Below are 15,507 nucleotides of genomic sequence, written 5' to 3' on the forward strand. Positions count from 1 at the left end.
AGTTTGGAGTGTGAGTAGGTGGAAATGTCCATGATTGATGTCTTTTCCTAGCCGTGAGCTTCTCCATTGGTCCTGGCCTCCTCTTTCCAATATTGGACTGCCACAAAGCGTTCCAGAAAAGCTTCTAAAACAATCCACTTTCTCAAAAGGCATAAATGTGACCCGTCACGGAAAGCAGTGACACAAGTCGGCAGCACAACTTGCGAGCAAAATGAGAAACAAGCGTTTTTTTCCAAAATTGGTGATTTCCGCTTTTTTGCAGAATCTGTTAGTTGAGATCATGAAGAAGCCTCTCCATGTTTGAGATAACAGTATTGGTATATTCAAAAGCGTACATTTTGAGGTTGAAATCGGCTTGTTTTTCGGAGATTCTAGCATGCAGTAGGGGCGTGTCATTGTCTGTGTGTATTTCCATACTGAATAGCCGCCGGCGCTTTTGCCCCCGCCCCCCAACAGCGTGGCTACTTAATTATGCAGCGCTCTAGCCGGCTCTATCTGATATCAAAATTCAATGAAGATGGACGCCGCAAAGAATGTCACAGACGAGCTGAACCGTGGCCGTTACAATGAAAATGTTTTGAAGTACTTCTTCGACAAGCCGGATGCTTATGAACAAGCGTTCACTGATTCTGAAGACGATCTGAGCGACGATGAAAGTGGCATGATAAGACTGAATAATATCCCTAATCTACAACTGAGCGAAGATGAAGACGAGGAAGAATGTATCGGACTGGCGTCAGACGAGTTGGACCGTAAGATATCAGAGGCTATATCGATAGTAACATTTGATGGGGATATAGATAGAGAAATGGGGAAAATCCGTAACTTTGACTGTAAATGTTACACGAGGAGAAAAGAGAACTCTCTGCATGGGAGACAGTCTTGTAGCCAGAAGCTTTCTCCAGACATTATGTACAACATACGGCTGGATTCTTTAGCTGCGGAAAAAGAGTGGCAGGACATGCGAATTATTGGACATTTAGAGGCAAACAGACGCACAGTGCAAACTTCGGAGATGGTTACATCCACAAAGAAGACCCCGACAAAGAGAAAGTGTGCCCGAACGACTTATTTCATTGGAGGCAACGAGATCTGCAAGAATACTTTTCTGTTTCTTATGGGGTGAGTTTCCATAAACATCAAAGTTTGTCGTTTTAAGTTCATTCTAAGTTCAGCTCATGTTTAGTCCATGTTTAGACCTTCCAATACCTACCTATTGTTTTTAGCTAGCTCACGACTGTCGTTTTAGTTGTAACGTTAGCTGCTAATCGTTAGCACCATATCACTTGCCAAAACCCCCATTACTATAATGAGCTTTAAGATGGTAATGTGAGCTTCTGCTATTAATTTGAATAATGCTTCAATTGCTTGAATTGACTGGTGTTAATGACTTAACTTATCCGAGGTAAACCTGCCTGTTAGCATTCTTGAATTGATTGTGATGCTAATAATTTTAGCCAGTGGTGGAGGAAGTACTACTTAATATTCTTACCAAGGATTTACTAACGTAATCGTAAATGTATCAGATTAAATTCCTACTTAAGTAAAAGTATAAAGTATACGTAGCCGTAAAATGTGCATTATAAGTCAAAAGTAAAAGTATTTATGAAGAGTTTAATGTACAGGATTTTTTTAATCCTTTGACTCGAACCAGGTCTAACCACTAACTGTGAGGTCTAAACCAGGACTAAAACAAGACTAAACCAGGAAGTACAGATACAAGCTCTAAAGTAAGTAAAAGTAAAAAGTATTCATCATAAAATTTACTTCAGTAAAGTAAAAGTACCTATAATTTGTACAATACATTTTGATATAGGTGACAAGATGCCTGTTAGCAAGACCATGATGTTAAACGTTTTTTCTTTTTTCCCCCCTTTTTTCAGCATTGGCAGAGACACCCTGGCTGATATAGTCAAACACTATGAGGAGAATGGGGCAAGACCACGTTTGAGGAAGAAGCACTCACTGCCACGTCCACCAGCCAGGTTCATCAGCCCTGAGGATATCAACAGAGTTGTGGACTTCATAAAAAACTATGCAGAAGACAATGCCATCATGCTGCCTGGCCGACAGCCTGGGCATAAGGATTGGCATGTGAAGTTGCTGCCAACTCATGTGTCCAAGGCCTCAGTGTGGCGTCTCTACGTGAAGTCTGCTAAGGAGCTTGGTATGTGTAAACATTGATTTAAAATTGAGTGCTTATAAAGTGAAATAATGCGGAGCACTATTAGCAATTACAATACAATTAACCATAAGCAATATCTGTTTTTCAGGTGAGCGTGCAGTTTGTAAAACCAGCTTCAAAGCACTGTGGAACCGACTTCTCCCACACATCAAAAGTTGCCGGCCACGCACAGATCTCTGCTGGCAGTGCCAAAGCAATAACGAGCAGCTGATACGAAGTGCAAACCTCCCAGATGATAGAAAGTCTGAAGCAGTAAAGAAGCAACAAGATCATCTTTCCCTTGTGCAGAAAGAGAGGGCTGTGTACAACGACATGACTGCTGCCTGCAGAAAGATTTGCTCTGGCTCTAACCTGTCTTTTGGACCATCCCTACCAGCAAGCAAGAAGATTAGGATGCATTACAGTTTTGATTTTGCTCAGCAGGTAATATTTCACACACATTTACTTCACTTTACTTCATTAATGTCCCTTAAAGGGCGATTTGGTGCATGAGAATAAATAGTGCAAATGCAGAATAGCATCAATATAGTAAGGTTTATCTTTATTAGACAATTATGAATAGATGCAAATTTAATTTAATCTAATCCAAGTTCCCTCTCTCCCTCTGTCTCCTACAGTTACACTTTCCCTCAAACCCTCTCCAGCCAGGACCAATGTACTTCCTGACCCCACGGAAATGTGGCCTATTTGGTGTTTCATGTGAAGGGCTGCAGAAACAGGTGAATTACCTGATTGATGAAGGCATGTCATCTACTAAGGGAAGCAATGAAGTCATCAGCTACATGCATCATTTCTTCTGCAACTTTGGAGTTGGAGAAACAGAGGTGGATCTTCATTGTGACAACTGCAGTGGGCAGAACAAGAACAACTTCATGCTCTGGTACCTTGCCTGGCGGGTTGGACACAAGCTTCACGATAAAATTGAAATCCACTTCCTTATTGCTGGCCACACCAAGTTTTCCCCTGACTGTGGCTTTGGACTCATCAAGCAAGCCTACATGAAGACAAGAGTCAACACTTTGGCAGACATCGCTGAGGTACTTTAACTTTACTTTGCTTTAATGACTTCAGTGCTGTTTTCTGTTCTGCTTCAATGAAACATTTAACTGAAGATTTTTTTTTTCTTCCTCTCTTCTCTTTTTTGTCATCAGGTTGTGGAAAACAGCTCTCCTGTGAGTCGCCTCAATATCCCACAGCTTGTTGGAACGGCAGAGGGCAAAGTTTTAGTCCAGACCTTCGACTGGCAGCAGCATCTGACTCGCCACTTCCGTAGACTCCCACAGATCAAGAGTTATCAGCACTTCAGGTAATTGAAACTTTCACATTGTGTACATACAATATAACATAGCAACAACATACACATGACAGTTTTTTTATAAGAAAATACTTTGCCATGTTTAAAATGTCTTATGTGCTTTTTCTGTCACAGCTTTGAAGCCAAGAGACCAGGTGTGGTGCTTGCAAAAAGTCACCGTGATGCACAACCTGTCGAATATCAGCTACTGCGCGACTGAGCAGATCTGCCCCCTGTCGACGGTCTTCCTGTCCTGGCCCCACCTGGACTGAAAATTGACAGGCAGAACTATCTATATGAAAAAATCAGGCCATTCTGTGCTGACGAGGCAAGAGACATCACATGCCCAGCGCCAAGGGTCACAACACAGAAGAGTCCACAGAAGAGGATGCAAATGTAATTTCTTTGGACTGTGTCACAAAGACCTTTTTTCTTGTTTACAACACCTGCAATGTCACTTTATCAACCAACCACCTGAATTTAGTTTTACATTCTTGTATGAAAAGCACTCTAAACAATGTTTGATTGATTTGCTTATGGAAAATAAAAAAAGAATATATCAATCAACCAGTTTATTGCTTATTTTTTATCATTAGCAAAAGTTTGTGTTTCATGTTGCATGAGTACACCGAAGAAAATTCCTAGTCTGTAAAACCTTTCATTGACAATGGCAATAAAATCTATTCTGATGCATACTCCTATACTGTATGTAGGGACGGACGGGGACTAAAAAACAGCCCTGGACTTTGACTAGGCCCGGCCCAAAGCAATCGGCGCGCAGAAACTCGACAACAACAACAATAACGCCTGCCATGAGTGTCACAAGACTTTAATTGTGGCTCATGGTACTATACCATCCAAATTATAGCTAACAGCATATTCTACAATCTATTCCATGCTGTCTTAAAATGAATTTATTACTTAATAATCTTAATTAATTTATGCAGTAATTAATCTTAGCTACTGCACAAATAATAATACCACATCTAAATGAAAATACACCATTACAAATGTAACTTCTGTATTCAAAATCTTCAATGTTTGTAAGCATTAACTGTAACGTTACCAACATTTTTAAAAGTAAAAGCACAACATATTTCTTAATATTAGCTACTGCCCAGCATATATATATATATATATATATATATATATATATATATATATATATATATATATATATATATATATATATATATATATATAAAATCACATAGCTCATCCTGTTTCTGATTTTAACATTCTCTAGAGTTTATCTTATTTTTTATTCAGTGTACATAAGAGTTGCCTATACAGTTTTATCGGTAGATGCTAAGAGACATTTATTTATTACCTGTTTGCAAACTTTTTTTTTTCTTTGATGGCACATTTTCCTGACCTTTTTGCTCCCCCCTGTGCTTTACAGCTTTACAGGGGGGAGCTTTACAGGGGGTATGGCTTATCTAAATGAGATGTAAATGAGCCCTATTGTCACTCCCAGCAGCAGAGAGAGGTGAGAACTGCACAATCTTTTGAGGCTGTTTTCTCCCCTTTTAGCTTTTTTGTGTGCCTACCTTCAAATGGCCACAACATCTCCAAATATTATCAGATTTCCATGTGTTAAACATCGTTGGAAAGCTTTGAGACTACACTTTCAGAATCTGTGAATAACTCAAAATGCCCCAAAACCGACTTGTGTCCCTACTTTCCGTGATCGGTCACAAATGTCAAACAGCGCTCAGATCATACCCATTTCTTCAACATCGACAACAGCAACACAGAAACTTCATCAACGACACAGAGCTGACGTCCAACGAAAAAGTCAAAAACCTACCAACAATTGCTAACTTAAAGCATTTCAGAAACTTGACATTGATTGCATTCTTAAAAAACTTGCAATGGCTGACCTTGAATTGGGCACGTATCCAAAGCACTCTTTACTCTAAAACCCACTTTTTGCAACTGCTGTCATAGACAACACACAGTTCCGCATTTCAACAAAGTTTGCTGCATAGGACCTACAGATGCAAAAACAAAACAATTACAAAATGAGACTTAAATACCAAACACCACTCAGAACATACTCCTTTCTTCAATATTGCAAAAAGCAATAAAGAACGCTCATCAATGACACAGAGCTCACAACCAAAGTCACTGCTCTGTGCCCAATTCATGCTCAGAAAGGAGCATCATGACTCTTCATCGTGGGTTGGGAGACAAGCACTTTCAAAACACATTTCCAAGCAAAGAACTATAGAAATGATCCCTGAAAATATAGTCGTGTTGGTTTATAGAAACTCAATTGGCATTCCATTTCGCTGCGCTTCTCCTCTAAAATGGTTTTGCGTAGTTGAATTTTGTAGGCGCTAAAGTTTATGTGACATTTTAGCGCACACATCGGAGCCAAAAGCAGAAAGGACTTCCGAAATCTCTTTGAAGCCGACTGTTAAGATATGTGGAATACAAACAACAATCCATAATGTCATACTTTTTTGCAGCATAGCTACCCGTTTCATGCTTTGTAGTTCATTCGTTGAAGCTAAATTTAGAAAATCTTTTAATAGAAGTCACACACACATTAACAATTCTTTATGTAGACATTTCAGAAACCTGACGTCATTTGAGCACTAAGAAAACATGCTATGACTGACATCGAAATGTGAAATGAACCCGTGTCAGGCCCGTTTTTTCAATAACATCTGATTTTCATATCTGCTGTCTTATCCGAGATGCAATACCACATCGCTGGAAACATTTCAAGTTTTTGCAGTGATATTGTATTGTATCTTGGATGAGACAACGTTTGCTTTATACAAAGGATGCTGTGACACGGGCCCCAAGACGAGGAGAGGTTTAAGCTGCAACAAAACACAACCACAAGAGAGACGGGAGCCGGGTTAACAGAAATGATCTTTTATTTAGCCAAGAACTTAGGAATTTAAACTGGTACTTAGGTTCCTCCCGGGCTGCGGTATCAACAAACCGGGCTTTGTTCCACACATCTGTTAAAACGCTAGGCCACCTTAAAAGGGGAAGACAGAACTGAAGAAAGGCAACATCATTAAAGAAGATTTTGCAAGTCTAACTCTGTCTTCTTACTCTTCAGCTGGTTTCTCTCTTGGCCAACGTGTGCTTCAGCACCTCTGAAGGATTCTGTCCTTCGAACCATCTAACCTTGAGTGTAGCAGAGTTCTCAATTTTATGGTGACCTCCATTAGGCCATCATTGCCTATAGCTGTGGGTGGTTCCATGTTTGGAGTGTGAGTAGGTGGAAATTTTCATGATTGATGTCTTTTCCTAGCCGTGAGCTGCTCCATTGGTCTGGGCTCCTCTCTCCAATATTGGATTGCCAGAAAGCGTTCCAGAAAAGCTTCTAAAACAATCCACTTTCTCAAAAGGCACAAATGTCAAACAACACTCAGATCATACCCCTTTCTTCAACATCGACAACAGCAACACAGAAACTTCTTCAACTGCAGAGAGCTGACGTCCAACGAAAAAGTCACAAACCTACCAACAATTGCTAACTTAGGCATTTCAGAAACTTGACATTGATAGTATTTAAAGAAAATTTGCAAAGGCTGACCTCGAACTGGGCACATATCCAAAGCACTCTTTACTCTAAAATCCACTTTTTGCAACCTCTGTCTTAGACAACACACAGTTCCACATTTCAATAACGTTTGCTGCATATGACCTACAGATGCAAAATCAAAACAATTCCAAAATGAGACTTAAATACCAAACACCACTCAGAACATACTCCTTTCTTCCATATTGCAAAAAGCAATACAGAACGCTCATCAACGACACAGAGCTCACAACCAAAGTCACTGCTCTGTGCCCAATTCATGCTCAGAAAGGAGCATCATGACTCTTCATCGTGGGTTGGGAGACAAGCACTTTCAAAACACATTTCCAAGCAAAGAACTATAGAAATGATCCCTGAAAATATAGTCTTAAGGGTTTATAGAAACTCAATCGCCATTCCATTCTGCTGCGCTTCTCCTCTAAAATGGTTTTGCGTAGTTTAATTTTGTAGGCGCTAAAGTTTACGTGACATTTTAGCGCACACATCGGAGCCAAAAGCAGAAAGGACTTCCACAATCTCTTTGAAGCCATATTGTTAAGATATGTGGAATACAAACAACAATCCATAATGTCATACTTTTTTGCAGCATAGCTACCCGTTTCATGCTTTGTAATTCATTCGTTGAAGCCAAATTAAGAAAATCTTTTAACACTAGAACTACCGGAATTCCATAACTACTAGAACGACCATTGCGGTCATTCTGACCGCTCATACTTTGACGTTCATATTGCCGTACTAAACGTCATTTTCGTCATGCCACAACTACATTTGAACCTTCTCTTTAAGTTTTCCGTTTGTGGCAGGATGGGTTAGCACCCCTCCCACTTGTTTTAGGTTTGACCAATGGCCAGGGTTCCGGTGCGTATAAGAGCATGAGCTACTAGTTCCTTGGCATGCGTCATTATCCGGGGTCGTGACATCATCTATGCGCCCTGCTGCTTTCTGCTGGGTTCAGCGTAACATGCTGCTCGTAAAATTTGCCAAAGCTGTTTATCCACTGTCGGTGCTGTTGGCGGGTCTATGGGCTTGCTCTAGAACCTAGTGAATTGAAGAGAGTGATTGCTGGTCAACGCCTTTTATAGAAAAATAACTGTCTTTTAACAATTAATAAAATATATATGTTTTCAATCACCTATGTCTCTGACTCCAACTGTGGTTAGGATCTGTGCGTGCCTTAGCTTAGATGTCATATTAAATTCTTGGGGCGAAATTCCCCAAGTGGCGTAGTCGGAAATAATAAACTGATTTGAGCGTGGGTATAAATTGTTGTTACGCCCAATGTCGTATAGAATAGAGGTGCCGCTCCCGCACCACCCTGCCAAATTTTGGCGTGTAGTCGGCAGGATTATCACCGGATTGGGTCAGAGATAATAGGTTTTGGTTGTGTTTGTATTGTCTTTATGTTTTTTTAAATATTTTTTTGGAAACAGAACAGCAGCTTGGTGTAAGGAACAGGTGGCGCCTCTCCGGGGTGGTAAGTTTACTTAATTGTCATCCGAAATGGAGGAAGAATTACAGGAGTGGCGGGAGTTAGTAGCCCAGTTAAAGGCTGATAAGGTTAGGATGCAGCAGCTACAGGTGCCTGGGGCTGGTACTTCGACTGTTCCACCTGTAGGGCCCCAATCTTCTGGTGCTAGTGCATCGGAATGATTGGTTTTTGTGCCTCGAGAGCGTCGATGCCCAAAATTTAGCGGTAAATCCGGTATGAGTATCGATGTATGGGTCGAAGAGACGCGGGCTTGCAAGAGGCACGACATATGGGGATCACTGAACAAGCTTTCATTGTATTTGACCACCTGCAGGGGGAGGCCCGAGAGGAGATTCGATATCGTCCTGAGGCAGGGGACTGGTTATAGGTCCTCGCGTGTTTCTCGTGTAGCCGTTATGGCAGAGGACTGGTAATAGGTCCTCGCGTGTTTCTCGTGTAGCCGTTATGGCAGAGGACTGGTAATAGGTTCTCGTGTGTTTCTCGTGCAGCCGTTATGGCAGAGGACTGGTAATAGGTTCTCGTGTGTTTCTCGTGCAGCCGTTATGGCAGAGGACTGGTAATAGGTTCTCATGTGTTTCTCGTGTAGCCGTTATGGCAGAGGACTAGTAATAGGTTCTCGTGTGTTTCTTGTATAGCCATCATGGCAGAGGACTGGTAATAGGTTCTCGTGTGTTTCTTGTATAGCCATCATGGCAGAGGACTGGTAATAGGTTCTTGTGTGTTTTTCATATAGCCGTTATGGCAGAGGACTGGTAATAGGTTCTCGTGTGTTTCTTGTATAGCCATCATGGCAGAGGACTGGTAACAGATTCTCATGTGTTTTTCGTGTAGCCGTCATGGCAGGGGACCCGTGGCGAGGAAATCTGCGGTGCCTTCTAGCTCCCAGGGTAGTAGGATTGTCGCCCTCGGCGAATAGGCCGAGTTGGAGCTGGTCGGCATCCAAACGTGCACCATCCTCCCCGGACTGTAGGAGAGATGGGAAGTAGGTTCGCAGTCGGCTCTGAGTTAACCACTGTGTGATATCTTGTTTAGGCCTTGGTCATGAGTGATGTTGGTGGCTCCGGCTTGAGTCCATCGTCGGGGCGCCGATACAAAAAGGGAGGGGAAGATTGTGGCAGGATGGGTTAGCACCCCTCCCACTTGTTTTAGGTTTGACCAATAGCCAGGGTTCCGGTGCGTATAAGAGCATGAGCTACCAGTTCCTTGGCATGCGTCATTATCCGGGGTCGTGATGTCATCTATGTGCCCTGCTGCTTTCTGCTGGGTTCAGCGTAACGTGTTGCTCGTAAAATTTGCCGAAGCTGTTTATCCACTGGCGGTGCTGTTGGCGGGTCTATGGGCTTGGTTGGAGGGTTGAATGTGGACATTTGAGACAGTGTACGATTTATCGGTGCTTCATGCCAACGAGCATGTCGGAGACATTCGCCTCCATCTATCGCATAGTCTGGGGATGGTGATTCTGGGACAGCGTGCTTGGTTGCATGCGACAAAGACGATACCTACCTTCTGAATGAGTATTATCTGCCCTGTGTTTTGCTATACGACTTTGTTTGCGCTGTGCCTCATCAACTGCTGTTCTGTTTGGGTTCTGTTTTGTGTGTGTTGTTTTGTTGCGAGTGAGTCGTCTCGAGTGGCCGATCAAGTGAACCATTCAGGTGAACCATTTCAAGTGAACCGTCCTAAGCGGGCCATTCAAGTGAGCCATTTCAAGTGAATCGTTCTAAGTGAGCCAATCAATGAGCCATTTCAAGTGAACGGTTTTCAGCGAGGGATGACTCTGTATTTGTGATATGTTTTGAGTTTGTTTCTTTTTTTTGGTTTATTTCTTTAACTAGTCGAGACCGAGTATTTTTTAAAATTATTGTATCAGTGAATTTTTATATATTTTTTTGGGGTTGAATTGTATTGCTGAATTTATGTGATTTTTTGTTATTTTTTTGTATAACACTGCTCTTTAATGTCCTTTTTTTTCTGTTGTTTGTTGGCAGGGCATGGGCATCCGGGGGCAGATGAGGGGGCAATTAGGTGGTAGGGTCCTCACTGTGTGTCGTGGTCTTTTCTGACCTGAGTCGTGGAGTGTGTGCTGTGCTGGTGTGTGTGCACTGAATAGAATATTCTTCATAGATGTGATACCTCGAGACTGCCCTAGGGTATGCCCAGGTTTCCCTGTCGCCCACTCTAGAACCTAGTGAATTGAAGAGAGTGATTGCTGGTCAACGCCTTTTATAGGAAAAGAACTGTCTTTTAACAATTAATAAAATATATATGTTTTCAATCACCTATGTCTCTGACTCCAACTGTGGTTAGGATCCGTGCGTGCCTTAGCTTAGATGTCATATTAAATTCTTGGGGCGAAATTCCCCAAGTGGCGTAGTCGGAAATAATAAACTGAATTGAGCGTGGGTATAAATTGTTGTTACGCCCAATGTCATATAGAACAGAGCTGCCGCTCCCACACCACTCTGCAACACGATGAAACATTTAATTCCTGTCATCATGTTATGACGTCATCGCCATTAAAACCGCTTAAAACAAACACAAAAGAAAGATTGTCCCGACACGTGCTGCCTCTCTATGTGAGGAATGTTTTGCGTCAAAAAAAGTTTTTTTCACCGCACTTACCACATGAGTAGACATGCAAAAATTTAGGAAACGTCAAAGCTGTTTAGTACAGCCCTGTTTGTAAATAAGTTCAATAATCAATAATAAATCTAAAAATAAATGGATTTACAATGTTACGATTGGTAATAATAAAGATCAGGACACAACATTTAAATTCAAATGAATGTGAACATTTAATTTCCAGCCTAATTGATAAATATTTTCTTATTTTCTTAGTACAATAAAAACAAATCTTATGATACAATAACTTATAACATATATACAATAACAAAAACACTACCTACATTTGAAAACACTGTAAAAAACTTTCATGGACAGTATGCAGCACAATACAGTACACAAAAACAGGTTAAGAAAAAATGAACATTAGCTAAAAAAGAAAACTGCTTTAGAACTATTAGTTTCAGTAAAAAAAAAAAAAAAAAAAAAAACTTAACGAACAAAATCAGGTTGAAAAGTTTTCCCCAAAGCTCATTTGAACGGCGCAAACACCCCGCATCATTCACTGACGCTTATGCACAGTCCACACAGGTAAACACCGCCTTTCGTGTGCAGCTCCCACACACCACTTTACGACATTTGGCACATGTCTCTTTGGTTTTATTTTGTTTGCAGTACCTCCTTACTTGGCACTGACGCCTTTTCTCCATCTGCTGCTGCTCCTGCCCGGGTCCTGGCTCTCGCACTACCAGTTGTGAGGTTTTTGATCCCATGTGGTCGGAGCGAAGTTCGCTCGCCAGTCGCATGATGAAGTCCCTCCGTGAAACTTGCTCATTTGTGCACTACTTGAACAATATGTGTGCGTTGATTGCAGCCAGGTCGAGGATGTTGTAGAAAACAGCTACTGGTCATCTACGGGAGGGAGCTTTTACTGAATATTTTCTAGCCATTTGATCTACAATGTCTACTCCTACCTTGGTCTTGTTGTAGTATGTTACCGTCTCTGGCTTTCTTTTCTGGCCACTTGTGATGCCAACACCTGTGTGGACAGTGCTGAGGATGCAAACATTCTTTTTTTTTTCCCTGATACACGGTTAGTGTTGCATCGCCACTTTTCAGCACCTCTGTGCTGAACAGCGGCATTTGCGCCTTTATGCACGGGGGGAGCTCTCGTCTGCTCTTGTTTACCGTGCCAACCAAGCTGGTTTTCTTGGCCTGAAGTGCCTTTGCCAATTCAAAAGAAGTAAAAAATTGTCGGTGGTGACGTTTCTTCCCTTCCCCAGGTATGGCTCGACCATTTTCAGCACCACACTGTCTGCAAGTCGTTGACCTGGCCTCCTCGTCTTTGCCCAGATAAGGCGCACCGTTTACCATATATTTGGTGTCGACATCGGCAGCAAGCCAGAATTTGATTCCGAATTTGTCCGGTTTGTTTGCAATATACTGTATGAAACTGCACCTTGATTTTGTAGGGAATAGCTGCTCATCCACAGTGATGTCGGCACCAGGCTTGTAGCAGGCGATGCCGTTTTGGACAAATTTATCCCAAACATCACTCATAAGGGCAAACTTGTTGTCTCGCAGGCGTGTGCGTCGGGTTTCCCTTCTGTCGAAACGAAGGATTTGCATTATTTCCTGAAACCTGTTTCAGGACATGGTCTCCCTGAAAAAAGCGCAGCCCCACTCGGTTGACCAAAAAGTCGCCAGATCCATTCCTTTTTCACCTTGCGCACCACAAAACTAAATTAAACTAATGAAGGCTTTTAGCTCTTCAACTGTCATGTCCCATAGGTTGTCCTCCTTGACTCGATGGGCCTCAGCCACAGTGCAGTCCCTGATGTGTTTCAGCATGCCATCATCCACCAAACACAAAAAGGCTGTAAGGGCATCTTCAATATTGCGCTTGGCGTGCGCTGTGGGGCCTGCCGCTTCTGTTATTACATTTTGGCATTGTCGCCTTCCTCTGTCTTCACCCAACTTTACATAGGTCCACACTGTGCCGTCTTTCGCCGTTTCATGCCTTTGGGCTGAAAATGGGTTTATTGGGCCAGGCTCGTCATCTTGTGGCGGACTGCATTGTCTTGGCACAGAAGGCACATTTGATGGATCAGGATTTTGCACTATTGCCAAAAAAAAAAAAAGATAAAGAAAAAAAAAAAGAACAGAACAGACTAATTATTTTTTAGTTCATGAAATCATAATCTTGATAGGACTAATTAGCCCATATGATTTCTAATAGCTTGACAAATAATAATAGCAATAGAATAATAATAATGAAAAGGTGTGTGTGCTGGTGGAGGTGTGTGCCTGACGTAAAAATGTGAATGACTGGATCGGTCATCAGGAAAGTTTCGTGTTTGCGTTGGTAACAGTGGTGGGTGTGTGAGGGGAAAATGAATATGATAACCGATCCGATCGGTAAAGCTATAGCCTACATTAGGTAGTTAGAGATGGATAACTTTACTTTGAAGTTACGTTACAACGATTATTGAGCTAGTCTGCCTCGCAAAGTATAAGCGAAGAGAAATATACCTGGAATATTATCCGATGGAACAAGGTCAGTTCCAGGATCAGAGATGTCCAGCCGGCTCTTTTTTCGACGGAGAATGAATTCATTATCTGAATCACTCTCAGCGCTGGATGAACTGTCCAGGGACCAAGAGACGAGCCCGTTCTCATCCTTTGGCGGCATATGTGACGCCATATGACAAAATGGCGAAATACTACGCACATGGCACCCTTTAGCGTGAATATAACACGCGAACCCAAGGCGTCATAAAGTTGACTGGCATCCTTTAGCGTGAATATGAGACGCAGACCCTACCCCACACCTAAACCTACCCATCACAGTGCGTGTTATATTGACGATAAAGGGTGCCATGTGCGTAGTATTTCGCCGTTTTGTCATATGGCTTCACATATGCCGCCAAAGGATGAGAATGCGTTGAAGAGACATCGCTGTCCCTATCTGTATCTGCTCCTCCATCCGACTCCTCATCGTCAAGCATTTTAAGCATGGCTTAAACCTCTGTGGCTGTCATTGTTCTTTTTGATGACATTTTGTTAGCTCAATTGTATAATATTTATTAGCGTCGGAATAGCGTGAACAAAAAAAGCCAAATCGTTGCTATGCAACGGGGACACTCATTACAGAGGCGGGAAATGTAGCGGAAGTTTTATGATATCTAATGCGTGCGGTCAAAGTGACCGCCATGGCCATTCTAGGTAGAAATACTCAGAACTGTTTTGTGTTTTCTGATTTTAATAAAATAACAGTGTCAGAATAAAATATACATATATTTAGGAAAAGTCAGAGTCATACAGCCACATGTATTTTATTTGAACAAAGTTATTACACTGTACAATTCAAAAACGGTCAAAATGACCGCCTTGGTAGTTCTAGTGTTAATATAAGTCACACACACATTAACAATTCTTTATGTATAACAATTCTTCTGGGCTCCTCTTTCCAATATTGGACTGCCACAAAGCGTTCCAGAAAAGCTTCTAAAACAATCCACTTTCTCAAAAGGCACAAATGTCAAACAACGCTCAGATCATACCCCTTTCTTCAACATCGACAACAGCAACACAGAAACTTCATCAACGACACAGAGCTGACGTCCAACGAAAAAGTCAAAAACCTACCAACAATTGCTAACTTATGCACTTCAGAAACTTGACATTGATTGTATTCTTAGAAAACTTGCAATGGCTGACCTTGAATGGGGCACGTATCCAAAGCACTCTTTACTCTAAAACCCACTTTTTGCAACTGCTGTCATAGACAACACCCAGTTCCACATTTCAACAAAGTTTGCTGCATAGGACCTACAGATGCAAAAACAAAACAAATACAAAATGAGACTTAAATACCAAACACCACTCAGAACATACTCCTTTCTTCAATATTGCAAAAAGCAATAAAGAACGCTCATCAACGACACAGAGCTCACAACCAAAGTCACTGCTCTGTGCCCAATTCATGTTCAGAAAGGCGCATCATGACTCTTCATCGTGGGTTGGGAGACAAGCACTTTCGAAACACATTTCCATGCAAAGAACTATAGAAATGATCCCTGAAAATATAGTCTTATTGGTTTATAGAAACTCAATTGGCATTCCATTCTGCTGCGCTTCTCCTCTAAAATGGTTTTGCGTAGTTTAATTTTGTAGGCGCTAAAGTTTACGTGAAATTTTAGCGCACACATCGGAGCCAAAAGTAGAAAGGACTTCCACAATCTCTTTGAAGCCGACTGTTAAGATATGTGGAATACAAACAACAATCCATAATGTCATACTTTTTTGCAGCATAGCTACCCGTTTCATGCTTTGTAGTTCATAGTTGAAGCTAAATTTAGAAAATCTTTTAATAGAAGTCACACACACATTAACAATTCTTTATGTAG

General features: G+C 41.6%; 1 protein-coding gene and 3 non-coding genes across 4 annotated transcripts; 1 reads left to right on the forward strand and 3 right to left on the reverse strand.

The window, feature by feature from the left end:
* The first annotated feature begins 640 nt into the window (after nucleotides 1-640).
* On the forward strand, nucleotides 641-3,699 carry LOC143729376 (uncharacterized). Its single transcript, XM_077220607.1, has 6 exons — nucleotides 641-1,122; nucleotides 1,884-2,167; nucleotides 2,274-2,608; nucleotides 2,803-3,222; nucleotides 3,337-3,491; nucleotides 3,615-3,699. Exons 1-6 carry the CDS (start codon nucleotides 662-664, stop codon nucleotides 3,697-3,699), a joined length of 1,740 nt encoding a protein of 579 aa, XP_077076722.1. The 5' UTR covers nucleotides 641-661.
* Nucleotides 3,700-5,523: 1,824 nt separating this feature from the next.
* On the reverse strand, nucleotides 5,524-5,737 carry LOC143729870 (small nucleolar RNA U3). The gene has a single exon (XR_013200125.1). It is a non-coding gene; the product is annotated as a small nucleolar RNA U3 (small nucleolar RNA).
* Nucleotides 5,738-7,202: 1,465 nt separating this feature from the next.
* Nucleotides 7,203-7,416, reverse strand: LOC143730107 (small nucleolar RNA U3). The gene has a single exon (XR_013200335.1). It is a non-coding gene; the product is annotated as a small nucleolar RNA U3 (small nucleolar RNA).
* A 7,563-nt stretch (nucleotides 7,417-14,979) lies between these two features.
* LOC143729935 (small nucleolar RNA U3) lies at nucleotides 14,980-15,193 on the reverse strand. The gene has a single exon (XR_013200184.1). It is a non-coding gene; the product is annotated as a small nucleolar RNA U3 (small nucleolar RNA).
* Between the last annotated feature and the right edge of the window lie 314 nt (nucleotides 15,194-15,507).

Source organism: Siphateles boraxobius, unplaced genomic scaffold (assembly GCF_051911475.1).
Source record: "Siphateles boraxobius isolate OS27281-9 unplaced genomic scaffold, OSU_SipBor_1 8, whole genome shotgun sequence".
NCBI lineage: Eukaryota > Metazoa > Chordata > Actinopteri > Cypriniformes > Leuciscidae > Siphateles > Siphateles boraxobius.

Bases quoted from the DNA above. Each gene is read 5' to 3' on its own strand.
- LOC143729376 (XM_077220607.1), top strand. From the start codon at position 662: ATGATAAGACTGAATAATATCCCTAATCTACAACTGAGCGAAGATGAA. The intron at 2,609-2,802 runs GTAATATTTCAC...TGTCTCCTACAG, and splicing joins GTTTTGATTTTGCTCAGCAG to TTACACTTTCCCTCAAACCC. The intron at 3,223-3,336 runs GTACTTTAACTT...TTTTGTCATCAG, and splicing joins CTTTGGCAGACATCGCTGAG to GTTGTGGAAAACAGCTCTCC.